Genomic DNA, 15,425 nt, shown 5'->3' on the forward strand with positions numbered 1-15,425 from the left:
ACATATCACTCTGTTGTAGGAATTTGGCAGAGTCCCTCTATCTAGGATAAATATTAGAGTGGATAGTTGTTTCCCAAAAGCACTCTGACCATGAAGAAATCTTTGTGGAAAACAATGATTGTGTTCTGTGATTTGTAGAATTGTTTTTCTAAGGGGTCATTACAGCTTTTGCATGATGTTGGTCAAAAAGACACTTGTGGCACACTTCAAGCTCTTGGATTACTGGGTACCACAAACTGTACACAATAAGGACTAAAGTAGCAGGGACATGATGCTTTCCTTTAGAGAAAATCTAGATTAGATTAGAAACCTTGGTATGAGGAACTAATTTACCCAAAAAACAACTTTGTGTAACAATCAATAAATATGCCTGTCAATGGCAGTTTCACACTCAGTCCAACAGAGGATCGAACTGCCTGCTGTCACACAGGCCTAAAAAATTCATCTTGGAGTTATCTCTTTCTTTCATCAACTCACAAAACTGAGAACATCTGAAATCAATCTAGCTATAGCTTGTATCTAGCTGACCAAATCTAACAAGCATACAGAGAGAGCCATTTCCAGCAGCCAAACATGGATTTTTAAGCAAACTTCAACTCTCTTAATACTCAGTTTTCTGTGTGTGGACCTGAATGCACACACACAAAATTTTGGTGATCTGCCAAGTTCAGGACTGAAGCGATTGCTCAGTAGTTAAGTCTCCTTACTATTCTTGTAGAAGACATGAAGTTTATTCCCAGCACTAATATTGTGATGCACAATCATGCCTACGTCCTGTTGCAGGTGATCTGATGCCCCCTTCTCTCTTCTATGGGCACCAAATATATAAGGAAGCAAAACACATACGGGTGAAATAAAGTAAATAAAAATAGTAAATAAAAAACACCCCCATGTTTCTTTTATGTTATGATGATCCAGAAATATATAGGAATGTTATGAATATCTATAGGACTAAGCCATGAACCAAGCACTTCATTGGGGTTTCTAGGCAGAGTCTTCACCCCTAAGAAATGTGCAAGATCTTCATTGATGGTTTCTAGTCAGGATATTTACCCCTGAGCCACAACAAGGTGGTCCCTGAGGCTTCGGGTTGCAGAGGTAAAGGTTGGAGACTGAACAGCTGAGCTATGTCCTCAACAGACCTGGACCTGAATTAGCTGCATCTATATAGCAAGACACCCAAACCAAACTGCTCCACCTGAATCAGGACCCCAACTTCAGTGGCCATAGATGGCTGAAGGAAAGACATGTCCCTGAGGCATCTTGCCCAGGCTGGATCTAACAAGCTATCCCTGTCTGTACAGCAACTGCTGTTTGTAGGTCCCATCACTGACCATGATTCATTCAGCCAGTAGTACCTCAATTCTCTGCAGCAAGACTGGCATTGGGCCACTCAGTGCCTTCCTGTTCTCAGAGCTGGCCAGGATAGCCTGTTGCACCTTCAAAGCCTCCTATAGCATAAAAAGTTCTTTGGAAAGTTCAGTATTCTAGAGGGGGCACAGGCCACCCTGAGCCAAGAAGGAGCCAGAGACCTCTTCACTTGGCAGCTTGGTACATGGTCACAGAATCAGGACAGGAGCTGAGCCAATTCAGAACCTGTATTTGCATACCCTACATGTTGAACATGTTCCTCATATTTTTAAATCCAAGGAAAGAATTATTTTTTGACCCTTGAAGGGATTCCAGATCACATTTTGATGTTTATCAACAAAGTTTTAATGACTCATGGCACTGCCTACTCACAGCACACAGAATCCAGACACTGTGTGAGCTACAGGGCAGCAAACACTTGGTCAGTTTAGCCCTTTGTAAAAAGCCACCATGCCTCCCTGTTCTTAGGTTTTCTGTTGGCACAATTCTGGGAACACTACAGTCTGGATTTGCTTGGCTGTGTCCAGTAACCCATTTGTTTAAATAAGCCAACTTGGATTTTACTATCAATTTATAAGATGCCCATAGGTTGACCTGTGACCTCCATACATGCATGTGCACACAAGGACCACACAGAAACGATCCAACTAGGGACCAGTGAGATGATTCTGGGGCTAAAGACAGTTGCTGCCAAGCCTCTTTCTACCTGAGTTCCATCCCTGTGACCTACATGCTTAAACAAGAAAATGGATTCAGGTAAGTTATCCTCAGATCTTCACACATGCATGGCACAACACCTACATTAATAAATACATGCAATCCTAAAAGTTGTATAAGGGTACCAATGGGAAACTTGGGTTCAGATCCTGGCTTGAAATCCATTTAATATCTGTGTAACTTTGTATGATTGGCTTCACCTCTCTGTGCTGTTATTAAGAATGATGTAAATACACTAGTTACCATGGTTACATTAACCAGGTGGAGCATCAATGACAGGAATCTCTCTAACCCAGATTCTCTTCCTCTCTGTGCTACAGTTTCCCATGTAAGAAGTGAGAGGCTTGTGCAATACCTTGGCATCTGGGAGGTTCTTAAGTTTTGTGTAATCTCAGTTTAATGTGCCCTGACAGTGAGCAGGAGGGAACCCTTATTTTGTCATTCTCCTCGTCCTTTCCCAGGGATTCCTGGCACAGCTCTGGCATGCTACTTGGGCGCTATATGAAGCCACTGAAGCTGCAGCTTGGCCTATGCCAGGTGGGCCTCAGTTGTGTCCATCTCTCTCTTCATAAACAATGCCTCACACTGTATTTGTGGCCTAACCCCATATAAGATTCTCCAAACATTTAGATCCCAAAGAGGATTGGATACTGGGCCTCTTCCCATCCTTCCATGATGAAATGATGGCATTCCACCTTAAGGAAGGTTCTGGATTTCTACCTGAACTTAGAAAAGTTCTGATCTTGCCATGCACCTCTGGCTACTAGCTATGTGTCCCTGGACACATAGTTCAGCCTCTCTGTGCCCTGGCTCCCTCCCTTGGTAGACCAGGCCTGCTATCCAGGTACTTAGGGGGCTGAAGCCAAGGGGCAGAAGTTCAAGGGCTACAGGGTGGGTTGTAGGCCAAGTTAAGCAATCAAGAGAGATGCTGTCTCAAAACAGACACACCCAATATCTTTAAACAAAAATTAATGTTTGCAGTGACTGCTTTTGAGATAGGGTATCAATGTGAACCTGTGTATCAAAAAGTCAGCTACATCAATGTTTTCAGCTCAGATGGGTCTCATCTGGTAGAGCAATAAGCCAGGTCTCCCTCTGTATAAACAGGGCATGATATTGCAACCTGTTATTCCAGTAATTGGAAGTGGAGGCAAAAAGGCCACAATTTCAAGGTCAGCCTGAACTTCATGGGCCTGTTTTAAAAACAAAACTTCAAAAGCAACGATTAACAAAAAAGATCAAGGATTGCAGCCAAGACTGATGGATGTGGTTTGGTCCTCAGGACCTACATGGCAGGAGAAGAGGACTGTATCACACAGGCTGTCATCTGATTTCAAATTATATTATACATGTGCATGCACAAAGACAAGAATAATGAATTAAATCTTAAAAGAAGTAAAAAGATTTGAGATGGTTCTGCAGTTTATTACCTGGCGTGGAGCACACAGTGACCATTACTGCTTGACAAAGTTCCATTATTTTATCATTGCAGATCAAAATTCTCCAGAATCTTCTTACTTTCATCTTTAACAATTCTATGTGTTATGGGAGTTTCCTTATGCCTTTTCCTTTGGGAAATTTTGTGTAGGCTTCAGTGGAGAATAAGGATGTATAAAATAGCATTTTCTTTAAACAAAATAATTCTTTGGGGAAAATCCCCACCACCATGGAACCATAAAGTGTGATAACTCTGCCTACTCCCACACAAAAATCTTCATCGTGCCTCCCCCCACCCCAATTATATCAAGAATAGAGAACTGGACATACCTGGTCCCAAGGATGAAAGTGCACTATGGAGAGAAACAATGGACTCACATTCAGATAGGCATTTAGATACTTGCTTAACTTAATGTTTTTCCCATGAGAAAAAAAGTGCTGTGATAAGGTTGATGGACACTTTCATCCCAGAATCATTGAGTCTGTTTTCATATTGCTTCTGGCTAAAGTATTGTACAATTATAGAGTTTAAGAGGTGCAATCTTTTTTCAATAAAGCACCAGTTATCCTGACTCACTCTCAGATCCTGTCAGTCTCCTCCCTTCACTGACTCCACACCTCAACCTCAACCCTACTGTAGCTGGACTCTGGCAAGTATCTCTTGCAGAAAACACAGTTCAGTTTCCAGCCCCATGTGGCAACTCACATCTGTAACTTCAAAGTTTCAGGGAGTGTAACCACCTCATCTTGCCAAATGGCCCTTGTGTGTAGTCCATCATGGAGACAAAAAACCAGGCTCATAGGGAAATATACCTTAAGGAGAGCCTAATGGCAGGAGCCACTTACGTGAAAGAACTCCCTTATCTTCTTATGCCTGGACACCAGGTCCACCTGCTGCCTCTGGAGTGGGGTTATGTCATCTGGCAGTATGCCCAGACCATGTGCAGCCCTTACTGGTTGCACCCAAGGTGGAACAAGGTATGATCAAAGCTCCCACCACCTCCTAAATAGATGAGCATCTCTGAGCATGTTTGTGTAAATATGTATTTGTAAATATATTTTACCATATTTTATTTTGTGTATATCTACAGGTGTGTGCACAGATGCCACTTTGCATATGTGGCAGGTAGAGGACAACTTGAGAATCAGTTCTATTCTTCCATCACATGGGGACCAAATTTAGGCAAGTAGGGCTGGCAGTAAGCCACATTATTAGCTGCTCTATCTTGCTGACTCTGACTATACATTTTGAAAAATACGGGAGTATATGTTTGTGATAGGAATCTGATTGTTGCTGATTATATATGTAGGGCATGTATGATGCGTGTGTGTCAGCATGGCTGCCATCTTTGCATGTGTGTTTGGAGAAGTATTTATGGGTGTTTGGGTTTGTGGGAGTCGTGTATGGCAGAGGTTTTGTGAATGTACAAGATTGTCTGTGTGAAGCTCTGGCATTTCATGATTGACCTGCAAATGACAGACATGGCAAACTTATCAAGCCCAGCCCAACTGTTTTGGTTCCACCCATCCCTGCACTTGTAGTTCTGATTCCTTTCCCTGGTCCAGCCTCTTCCCTGTCCACTGCTGGGCCCACCTTGGGTGTGGCCCTGCCTAATTTGCCACTGCCATGACTGGCTCCACTCACTATGATGAATTTCTCAATCCACACTGTCCAAATACTTTAACAACTTTCCCCAAAATTAAACCTCCACCTGCTTCTGACTCAACCCTGCCCAGCATCTCTTTTTTTACAGCAATATCCTAACATTCTCCCTCCCCTTTGCATCAATCTTCCTGGGACCCACCCACTTCCCTGAGTCTGTAGGTAAATACTTGGCAGCAGAGGAACTGTATTGTGAGTAGAAACCTTAATGTAACTTGCTGTGCCTTCAAGACATTCTCTGGCAAATCACAAATAAATCACTTCTATTTGATAATATATTGCTGCTATGCACAGATAACACCAAGGTCATGATGGGAACACAGTTCAGGTTGCATGTAACTTCCTGACCCATTGTCTAATGTTCAGTTTCCATTAAGGCCCAATAGTATGCCGAAAGCTGTCTCTAAAAAGGAGACTACTTGTCTGCAGATGGTTGTAGAGCCTTGCTTCAAGAGTCCAAAGATCTCTTCTTTGGTACAACTTCAGGGAATCAGCATCCCTATCTGCCACTGACACTTCACATACCATCAGTATGCCAGTCCAAGTAGTATAAAAGCCTGCACAGCAGCCTGCACCAGTCTCCACACAAAGCTAGCAGCTTTTTAAGTCAGTTGGTATATGGGCCAAAATAACACATCCAAGAGAGCAATGTGCTGTCTCCACAATCCAAACAGGCCCACTAAACACTGTGCTCCTTTCTTGTTGGTGGGAGGGGCCAGGTACAATAACTTGTTCTTTGCCTTAGAAAGAATCTCTCTTCATGCAAAGCACCATTGGACTCCTAAGAATTTCAGTGAGGTATAAAGACTCTTGAATTTTGGTGGGATTTATGACCCATCCTTGATGGGCATATTGTTACCAATGAGTTCAAAGTGGTTGCTACCTCCTCATCACATGGTCCAATCAACATAATATCATCAAGTGTTCACAAATGTGATATTTTGTGGAAGAAACAGGTGACCCATATACCTTCTAAGTTATGATACAGGGAATGAGAGGTAATATAATTGATGTAAAACCAGGAAGGAAGACAGTCCAGTGACATCTATCCTTCTATAGTTTTAAATAGATTGGTTAGTGCATAATTAGAGGTTAAACAATCCATTGAAATTGCACTGGGAATAACAATCGCAGTTCAGGAGGCCAGGAAGGAATTGGTAAATAAAGTTAGTTTTCTGACAGACTCTCCTAAGTCCTCATCAAAACAGAGAGAATTCGAGTTTAGATTGATTAGTAAACTATTCACCCCATGCTTCAGGGTCTTTTTCAGAAAATGGATATGTCCCTAAAGGAGGCTCCAGTGAACTGAGAGAGCTGTCACCTGCATCCATATCAGTGGTACTTAGCTTTCAAATTTGCCTGAACAAAGAAATTCACCTTTCTTGCCTCTTTTACCTATTTTAACTTTGATAATGAAGTTTACATTCATTCCAAGAATTTGATATCACTTCTTAATGATTAACATCCTCCTTAATTATTGTGACAACAGTCCAAGTTGATGACTAAGGGACCTAAAATCTCACAGGGATCTTTCTCCCTTCTTTTTATGTCTTTTCGTTTTCCTTTCAAACTCTGTCCTATACTTCCTCAGCTAAATTTCCACCTTCTGGAAACCAGGAGTTTTAAACAATTTGCATACAATATGATAGTAGTGCTTTTAATATTGTGCTCCTCATTTTCAAAATGATGCACCTGTTTAAGGCAAAGCCTGCTCTGGTTTCTGCACCATCATTCTCATGCACATCCTTCTCTGAGGGTCCTTGCTTTCTCATCTTGTAGCCAATTTCTAGTGCCTGTTCAAGAGCCACTTGTCACCATTCTTGAAATGTTGGCCCTGGGAGAATTGAACTGATAAATGAGGCACACTAACTTCTCATGCAAGAGCCTACTTTATTCAGGGCCCCAGACAATTTATACTCAGGATTAAGAAAGATCATATGAGTAAAGTTCTAATGTGTTCAAACTGTATCCAATGACAAATACAATATACATAGAATAACATGTTTTTCCATGAAGGCATATAAAGCAGTTTAATTCAATAAAAACAACAAACAGTAATGAGTAACATGAAGTAAACTCACTCCTAACTGCTATATTGTGAGGAACATGAAAACATATTCAAAGAACAATTCTGTGTTTTGAAGAAACTTAAAACACAATAGCCCTGTCTTGTTTTCTTGAAGTGTACATACAAGCACTCAAAATTCTCCTCGTATGACTTCATCCAGGACAGTGTACTGACAATACACATGAACAAAAGTGATTTTATTTTAAGGAAAAAAAAAAACATAACATATACATGAAGGTTCTTTTTAAAATATGGAGTCTCTCTCCTATCATACACATACATATATGTATGTACACATTCACTTTTATAACATCAACATACCTGGTGCCCAAGGAAGGCATAAATGGGCATCAGACTTCCTGGACCAGAGTTTACACAGACTTCTGAGCCACCTGATGTAGGTGCTAGGAACCAAACTTGGATGCACAACAGCAACAGTGCTGCTGAGTCAACTCTCCAGCTCACAAAGATGTCATTATACTGCAGAAAATGAAGATGCCCATTCACTCCTTCTGCCTTCCATCATTTGCAGGTGATGAGAGTCCCTGCTACTTGTTCAGTGAATGACTGAATAGATTTCAATTCCTTTATGAATGGACTCTGCACACTGCTTAATTGTTAACACAATTCTCTTGATGGGAATGACCCCAACAATGACTTAGCAAAGTAGAAATGAGTCCACATTATACTAGGGAAAGTTTCACAATGTGATATATACTTTTAAAAAGGATTACTTTGTTTTTACATGAAAAGATGTTTTGCCTTCATGTATGTATGAGTATGTTGGATCCCCTAGAACTAGATAAAAAGACAGTTGTAAGCTTCTATGTGGGTGCTGACAATTGAACCCAGGTCCTATAGAAATGCAACCATCTTTCCAGATCCTGGTTTTGATTTTTTGATAAAGGATCTCTCTACCTAACTAGGGCCATCCTGGAACTCAATATCAGGTAGTCAGGATTAGTAGGAATCACATTTCCTCACTGACAAAATTTTCTGCCATTCATTTGTGTTGCTGAGAATATGAGAAAAAGTATTTAGTCCTTAGAATCAAGTACCATGATCCAAAACTAATGTGATGACAGTATATATCAGTTTCATTTGCAAATACTTTTTATTATTCATATTAGTATGTGTTTCTCTATTCCTGGAATAAAACATGTTTACAATTTAAAAAAGAGACAATATTTTAATTATGAAATGTCTCTACTAACCTTACTCAAGCACCAGTGAGGTAACTCAATGGGGAAAAAGTATGTGGACTACAAGACTTGATCTCATTTATTAGTTCATGAGGATTTCCACAGGGAATTTATTCATGATTTGAACGGATACTGCAATGTGCAAAGACTTTACCACATTAATTATATTCATAGGTTTTTTTTTTTAAATTATGATTTCTATCAGGACTGTGAAGATGACTGTTCTGTGCAGTCTTTACCACATTGATTACATTCATAGGGTCTGTCTCCAGTATGAGTTTTCTTTTATTTGAAGGTGACTGTTAAATGCAAAGTCTCTACCATACTGATTATATCCATAGGGTTTCTCTCTAGTGTGACATCTTTCATGCCTTCGAAGATGACTTTTACGTGAAAATGCTTTATCACACTGATTACATCCATAGGGTTTCTCTCCAGTATGAATTCTTTCATGACTGTGAAGATGACTATTATGTGCAAAGGCTTTACCACACTGATTACATACATAGGGTTTCTCCCCAGTATGAATTCTTTCATGACTGAGAAGATGACTTTTCCTTGCAAAGGCTTTACCACATTGATTACATTCATAGGGTTTCTCTCTTGTATGATTTCTTTCATTAATGAGAAGATTCTTCTGTGCAAAGAATGTAGCACTTTGATTATATTCATAGGGTTTCTTTCCAGTATGACTTCTTTCATGACTAAGAAGATTACTCTTCTGTGCAAAGGTTTTACCACACTGTTTACATTCATAGGGTTTTTCTCCAGTATGAATTCTTTCATGAATGAGAAGATTACTCTTCTGTGCAAAGGCTTTACCACATTGACTACATTCATAGGGTTTCTCTCCAGAATGAATTCTTTCATGACTGTGAAGAGAACTCTTCTGTGCAAAGGCTTTGCCACATTGGTTACATTCATAGGGTTTCTCTCCAGTATGACTTCTTTCATGACTTCGAAGGTTACACTTCTCTGCAAAGGCTTTACCACATTGATTACATTCATAGGGTTTCTCTCCAGTATGAATTCTTTCATGAATGAGAAGCTTATACTTGTGTGCAAAGGCTTTACCACATGGAATACATTCATAGCGTTTTACTCCAGTATGACTTCGTTCATGCCTGTGAAGATTACTCTTCTGTACAAAGGCTTTACCACATTGATTACATTCATAAGCCTTCTCTCCAGTATGAATTCTTTTATATATTTGAAGATAACAGGGACTTAAAAAGGCTTTATCACATTGCTGATATTCATACTTTTTTTCTCTGTGATGAGTTCTATGTACTTGATAAAGACTATGACATGCAGATACTTTATCACTTTGCTCATATTCATAGGGTTTTCCTTCCAAATGAGTTATTTGTTGTAATTTTAAAGAGGAATCATATCTAATGGTTTTATCATGTTGTTTACATTCGTAGGTATTCTCTTCATTATTGGTTGTTTTGTGTGTTTGAAGATATCTGTGATGGCTAAAATTCTCATTACGAAGCTCACATTTATCACTTCCTCTTCCGAAATGAATTTTTTCATGTCTTTGAAAATAATTGGAAGAATTCAGGTTTTTACCACACTGATTGCATGCATAACATTTTCTTATACTGTGAGTCAAACTATATGTGCAAAATGAACCAGTACAGACAGATGAATTTCCATATTGCTTGTACTCATATGGGTTTTCTCCAATGTGAGAGTATAAACTTGTATCACAGTCATCATGTTTTCTCATAGTAGTGACTATAACATATTTTCTAATTGTTTCAGGAGAAACAGAGGTATATTGGTTCTTTCCATATTCCTCATGCTCACATGGCTTGTATCCAGAGGGACAATTGATATGCCTATTAAAGGAAGAACAACAAATAAAAGATTTTCACATTACATTCATATAGTCTAACATTTTGTGCCTCAGAGATGTGGTATATGGATTTAGGTTTCTACACCATAATAAACTCCTTGTCTCTCATAAAGTGCTCCTCTCACTAAACTATGCTAAGTCACTCACTACAAGTATATAAAGAACACTAGCTTTAATGTGGAAGCTTAGCTTAAAAAGGTCTTGGACATAATCTAATCCCCTTATCAACAGGTATATCTTGTATGATGATTGAAAGGCATGGCAATAATTGGATGTACAATTCTACAGCATGCCTCTCATATGGCTATGATTAAATTTGTGACATTTGTTGTGGCATTGTTTCCTTGTCTTGTCCTTAAAGGAATGCTTTGTAAACAGTGATCGGCTACCTGACATTGGAGTGAATGGTGTTGTGAGAATTTAATAAACATCACACAGCTGTGCTTTTACATTGCTGCTTTTCTTTAGAGGTTCAGGGTACATTAACATTTCTTCCAAGATACATATGTATCAGCTTGCACATGAAAATTACCTTCCATGTCTTCTAGAACTTTGACAATTTTCTTCAAAATTGTGGTCTTCCCATTTGTAACCTAAAATATAGTACCAGAAAATGTATGTGATATATTACTGGAAATTAGACACAACTGAAATTACTATCTTTTGTGAATCTTTGAACAATGCCTGCTTTAGTCACTAGATCCTTCCTCTTTCACATTTAAAATCACAGAACAGCAACAATCTCCAAGAAAGTCTTATCCCTTTAAGTTAAAAAGTGACAAAAACCTCACATTCTTACCTATAGAAGTGAGGTTCCAGTAGGTTTCCAGCATCACATCTTTGTACAGACTCTTCTGGGAAGGATCTAGCAAAGCCCACTCTTCATGAGTGAAGTTCACATGCACATCCTCATAGGTCACTGCATCCTAAAGGATCCCATATATGCACATAATAGAAATGTTGAGACTGGCTGCATTGCAAATGTATACTTCATTGACAATATATTTACATAATTCATTGTGCTTGATATATTCTATCACATGGGTCATAAAATAACAAATACAGTCACCAACACATTTTTTAAAAAAGCAGAAAAAGAGAATCACGCCTTCCATTTATGTACCCACAAAACAGAATAGGGCATTGTAAGAGAAGACTAATAATATACAGACGGACATGCAAACAGAATAACACTATCTAGTACATATCAGCAAAATGTTATCGGAATTATTAACTTCAAAACAGAATAGACAATACGGGTGTGGTAGTTGCCACCTTTAATCCCAACACTCAGGATGCAAAGATAGGTGATATTCTGTGATTTCGAATTGAGTCTGTCTGTGTAGATTTCCAGTACAGCCAAAGGTACACAGTGAGATCTGTCTCAAACAAACAAATAGAAAGCACTCATGGCTCACTTGAAATTTCTCCATACAGTTAAAACACTCATTCCAATTCTGTACTTGTCAATCATAAACTGGAGTGACCCCTTGTAAACTGTAAGGCTAATAATTCCTAAGAAGGTATGCATTTTTAGTGAGTTACTGACTGTTGAATCAGAGTTCTCAATAAACATTAGTAAAGTAAATGCTGATCCTAAAAAAATAATAAAAGTTATAGAGTAAAGATGTGTCAACAGATATGATCACCTGTTGCTTTTGAAGAGGTCCTAGCTCAGTTCTAAGCGCTCACTAGAGATTATCAACTCTTCCTATAATTAGGTAAAGAGAATCTAATGCTCTGTTCTAACTTCAGAAAATACTAGGAGGACAAGTGATAGCCACTCACAACCACCTGTAATTACAGCATAGGGGATCTGGCTCTTTCTGGTATCCATGGGTACGAGGCATACACATTGTACACAGGCATGTAAGTTGGTAAATATTCATACATAGCAAAATTATTATCCTAATAAAACAAAAAGAATAAAGTAACTGAAGGTGTACCTCAGTTGGTAGCATTCTTGCCTAGCATGCATGAATCCCTTAGTTCAATTCCTATTCCATGAAGGGAATAAGGATTGGGATGGCTGTCATCACAGCACTTGAGAGGTGGAGGAAGCAGGATCAGAAACTGAAGGTCATTCTTGGGGACATAGGAAATTTGAAGGCAGCCTGGGCTATATGACACCCCGCCTTAAGAAACAAAAACACAGCCGGGCGGTGGTGGCGCACGCCTTTAATCCCAGCACTCGGGAGGCAGAGCCAGGCGGATCTCTGTGAGTTCGAGGCCAGCCTGGGCTACCAAGTGAGTCCCAGGAAAGGCACAAAGCTACACAGAGAAACCCTGTCTCGAAAAAAAAAAAAACAAAACAAAACAAACAAACAAACAAAAAAAGAAACAAAAACACAAAAAGAATGTCCCAGGAGAAAGGAAAGCATGTAGGATGCAAGTGACTAGAGAGTTATGAAAGGCCATAAAGCTGGAACAGCTATCAACATCATTCATAGCTGACAGAAGTGTCAACCTGGGTGTGGGAACTAAACTATCTTCTACAAATTTCACAGGCATACTTTCCACTGAGCCATCTTTCCAGCCCCTAGACACGGTTTATACACAATGTGGCTTCAGTTTCTGACTGTTATTACTAGCAGATGACATATTTACCTTGTTTAAGTGGACTTCTAGAATACCCAAGCAATATCTAAAGAAAACAGGAATTTACTGTCCACAAGCAAGAACCCATAAGATCAAATGAATAGTCCTTGCTTGTCAAGTTACACCTATCACATCCCTATATAATTATGTATGGCTCTGAAAATAAAAAATTGAGGTTTAGGCTAAAGACTGAAGTCTGCAAAATAGAGTCTCCCTAAAATTAATCTTTTAGTGTAAGGTCTTTTTCAGGTAGGCATGGAGACCTGACACCCATGATCTCATCAACTGGGAAGTGGAAACAAGAGAGAGAATTAGAACTTCAAGGCCAGTTTTTGTCCCAAAAGATCCTATCTCAAAAAAAGAAAAACAAAACAAAAGTCTATCTAAGGTGACACATTAAAGTCCCAATTGATTAAAAGGAGCTCTAGGAAAAATAGAGAAATAGTGCCACATAAAACACTTCATTTTCATTGTAAGACTTACCTGTTTAAAACTATACATAAGTTGATGGGACATTTTAATCCCATCACAAATTTAAGTGTAATCCAAGGCCAAAGTTTATTCTCTTTTCCTATCTAGACAATTAAAAATCTAGTATTATGTGATGCATTTGTATGATATGTGTGTCAGGGCAGGCACAAGAATGCCATAGTGAGAGGCTGAAGATCAAAGGACAAAGTCCAGGAGTCGCTTTCTCCTTCCACGAAGGGTTCCTGGGAACAATTTCAGGTCATTCGGCTCACATATCAAGCACTTTTCATACTGAGCCACCTCACCAGCACTATTTCATTGAATTCTAATTCACAGATGGTCTCCCTCCTATATTTACACACATCTCTATTTTTGTGGCCTTTTTGACAAAGGATCTCTTTGTAGCTCTGGCTGGCCTAGAACTCACTCTTTGGGCCAGGATAATCTTGAACTTCCTGCATCTGCCTCCAAAATACTAGAATGACAGGGGTGAGCCCTCATGCTCTGTTAATTCAATGTACTAATTAAATCAAAGTATAATACAGAGATATATGGCAACTTCTTGAAAAAGGACTGTGGGGGACCCCCCCCCACTTTTTTGCCAAGGGTACTCTTGAGGAGTGAGGGATAAGAGACTTAGATAGAAGTATAGAGGGGAGAGAGAGACAGATAGAAACACAGGATAGCCATGGGAGGGCCTGGATCCTGATCCACCGGCCCCTCTGTCTCTTCTAAAGGGCTTTTTAAAGGAATGCCAAGGGGTGGAGCAAAAGACCTTCCCCTAGCACAGCCAAGTGCAGACCCTTCCAAACACCTGGTAACCACACACATGGCCAACCCATCTCCTTATACAGCTCTGCTGTGTAAAGCAGGCTCAGATCTCACGAGGAAACCTCTGTGGGCTCCCACAAAGTGCAAAAGTAAAGTAAAAGTTACAGATTCATTTTAAAATCTTTTAACTCTAGTCAATGCCAAGACTAACCATGTAACAGGCATCACCACTTGGTCTCCCATTGGCCTAGGAAAACTTTGTATTTTATTTCTCAAGGATACACTGTACAATGTGCACAGCATATGTCCTGGTGAGATCTTGATCCTACAATGACAAAACTTTTGTGTTTTTGGAGGATGGTCTCATTCTATTTTCTGGTCTGGCCTCAAGCTAGTGGTGATCCTTCTGCTTTGGATTTCCAAGTGCTGGGATTACAACTGGGAGTCACTAAGACTAGCTCAGAAATTCTGTGTAAAAGATGACTCAGTGGCAGATTATTTGCTTATCATGTGTGAAGTGTTTGGGTTTGACCCATAATCCACAGGGGGAAAATGCGACCTCATTGCTCATCCAATATGCCCATAAGCATATAAAATGCATGTGAGGCTCTTCAAACCAAAATGAATCAAAAAGCGATGGAGGACGCTACAAACTCATTAAAGGAAAAATCCAAAATGATGACTTTTCAATTTCTAATATCTATTCCCCAAACACTTGTAAAAGAAACACTACTGCAGGTTACATTGAATATTGACCCTCACACACTGATAATGGGAGATCTCGATATCCTACTCTCAACCATGGACAGGCCATCCAGACAAAAGCTAAACAGAAATACTGAAGTTACCAGACATCATAAACCAAATGGACCTAAGTTATATTTACAGGATACTTCACCCAAACACAAATGAATATACCTTCATCTCAGCACTGTAAAAAGGCCCCAAACCTTAGCACAATGGACTCCATGATGGAAGTGTCATTCAGGCTGTAAAACTCAGCACATGTCCAGCACCACCTGCCAAAACTAAAAACAGAGGTCTAATCCACAGAAGTCCACAGTTACAGGAAAGTCTCTAAATGTACTAACCTTGCTGTTTAGTTCCTGTAGTTCCACTTCTGGCTAACTGTTCCCATTAATTGAAGTAAATCAAACAAGAACATGTTTTCTGTGCTTAAAAGCTCATCCTTAAACAGGGATGGGGCTACACTGGGATCCTAATAAAGACATTCCATTGGCTTAAATCCATGTCTGAGCAGTC

General features: G+C 39.5%; 1 protein-coding gene across 5 annotated transcripts in view; it reads right to left on the minus strand.

Moving 5' to 3' along the window:
- Nucleotides 1-8,351: 8,351 nt before the first annotated feature.
- The window catches only part of LOC102928206 (uncharacterized), a 34,178-nt gene continuing 27,104 nt past the window's right edge, over nt 8,352-15,425 (minus strand). For 4 of the 5 annotated variants that reach the window (XM_076558720.1, XM_076558723.1, XM_076558722.1 and 1 more), the window contains 3 exons: nt 11,122-11,248; nt 10,855-10,915; nt 8,352-10,305 (listed from right to left, as the gene is read on the minus strand). In XM_076558720.1, coding sequence (XP_076414835.1) covers nt 8,712-10,305; nt 10,855-10,915; nt 11,122-11,248 — 1,782 coding nt within the window. In that variant the 3' untranslated portion in view covers nt 8,352-8,711. Of the gene's footprint in view, nt 10,306-10,854; nt 10,916-11,121; nt 11,250-15,425 lie in introns of those variants that run through there. The other variant, XM_076558724.1, reaches the window with a different exon arrangement.

Source organism: Peromyscus maniculatus, chromosome 22 (genome assembly GCF_049852395.1).
Source record: "Peromyscus maniculatus bairdii isolate BWxNUB_F1_BW_parent chromosome 22, HU_Pman_BW_mat_3.1, whole genome shotgun sequence".
In the NCBI taxonomy this organism is placed as follows: domain Eukaryota; kingdom Metazoa; phylum Chordata; class Mammalia; order Rodentia; family Cricetidae; genus Peromyscus; species Peromyscus maniculatus.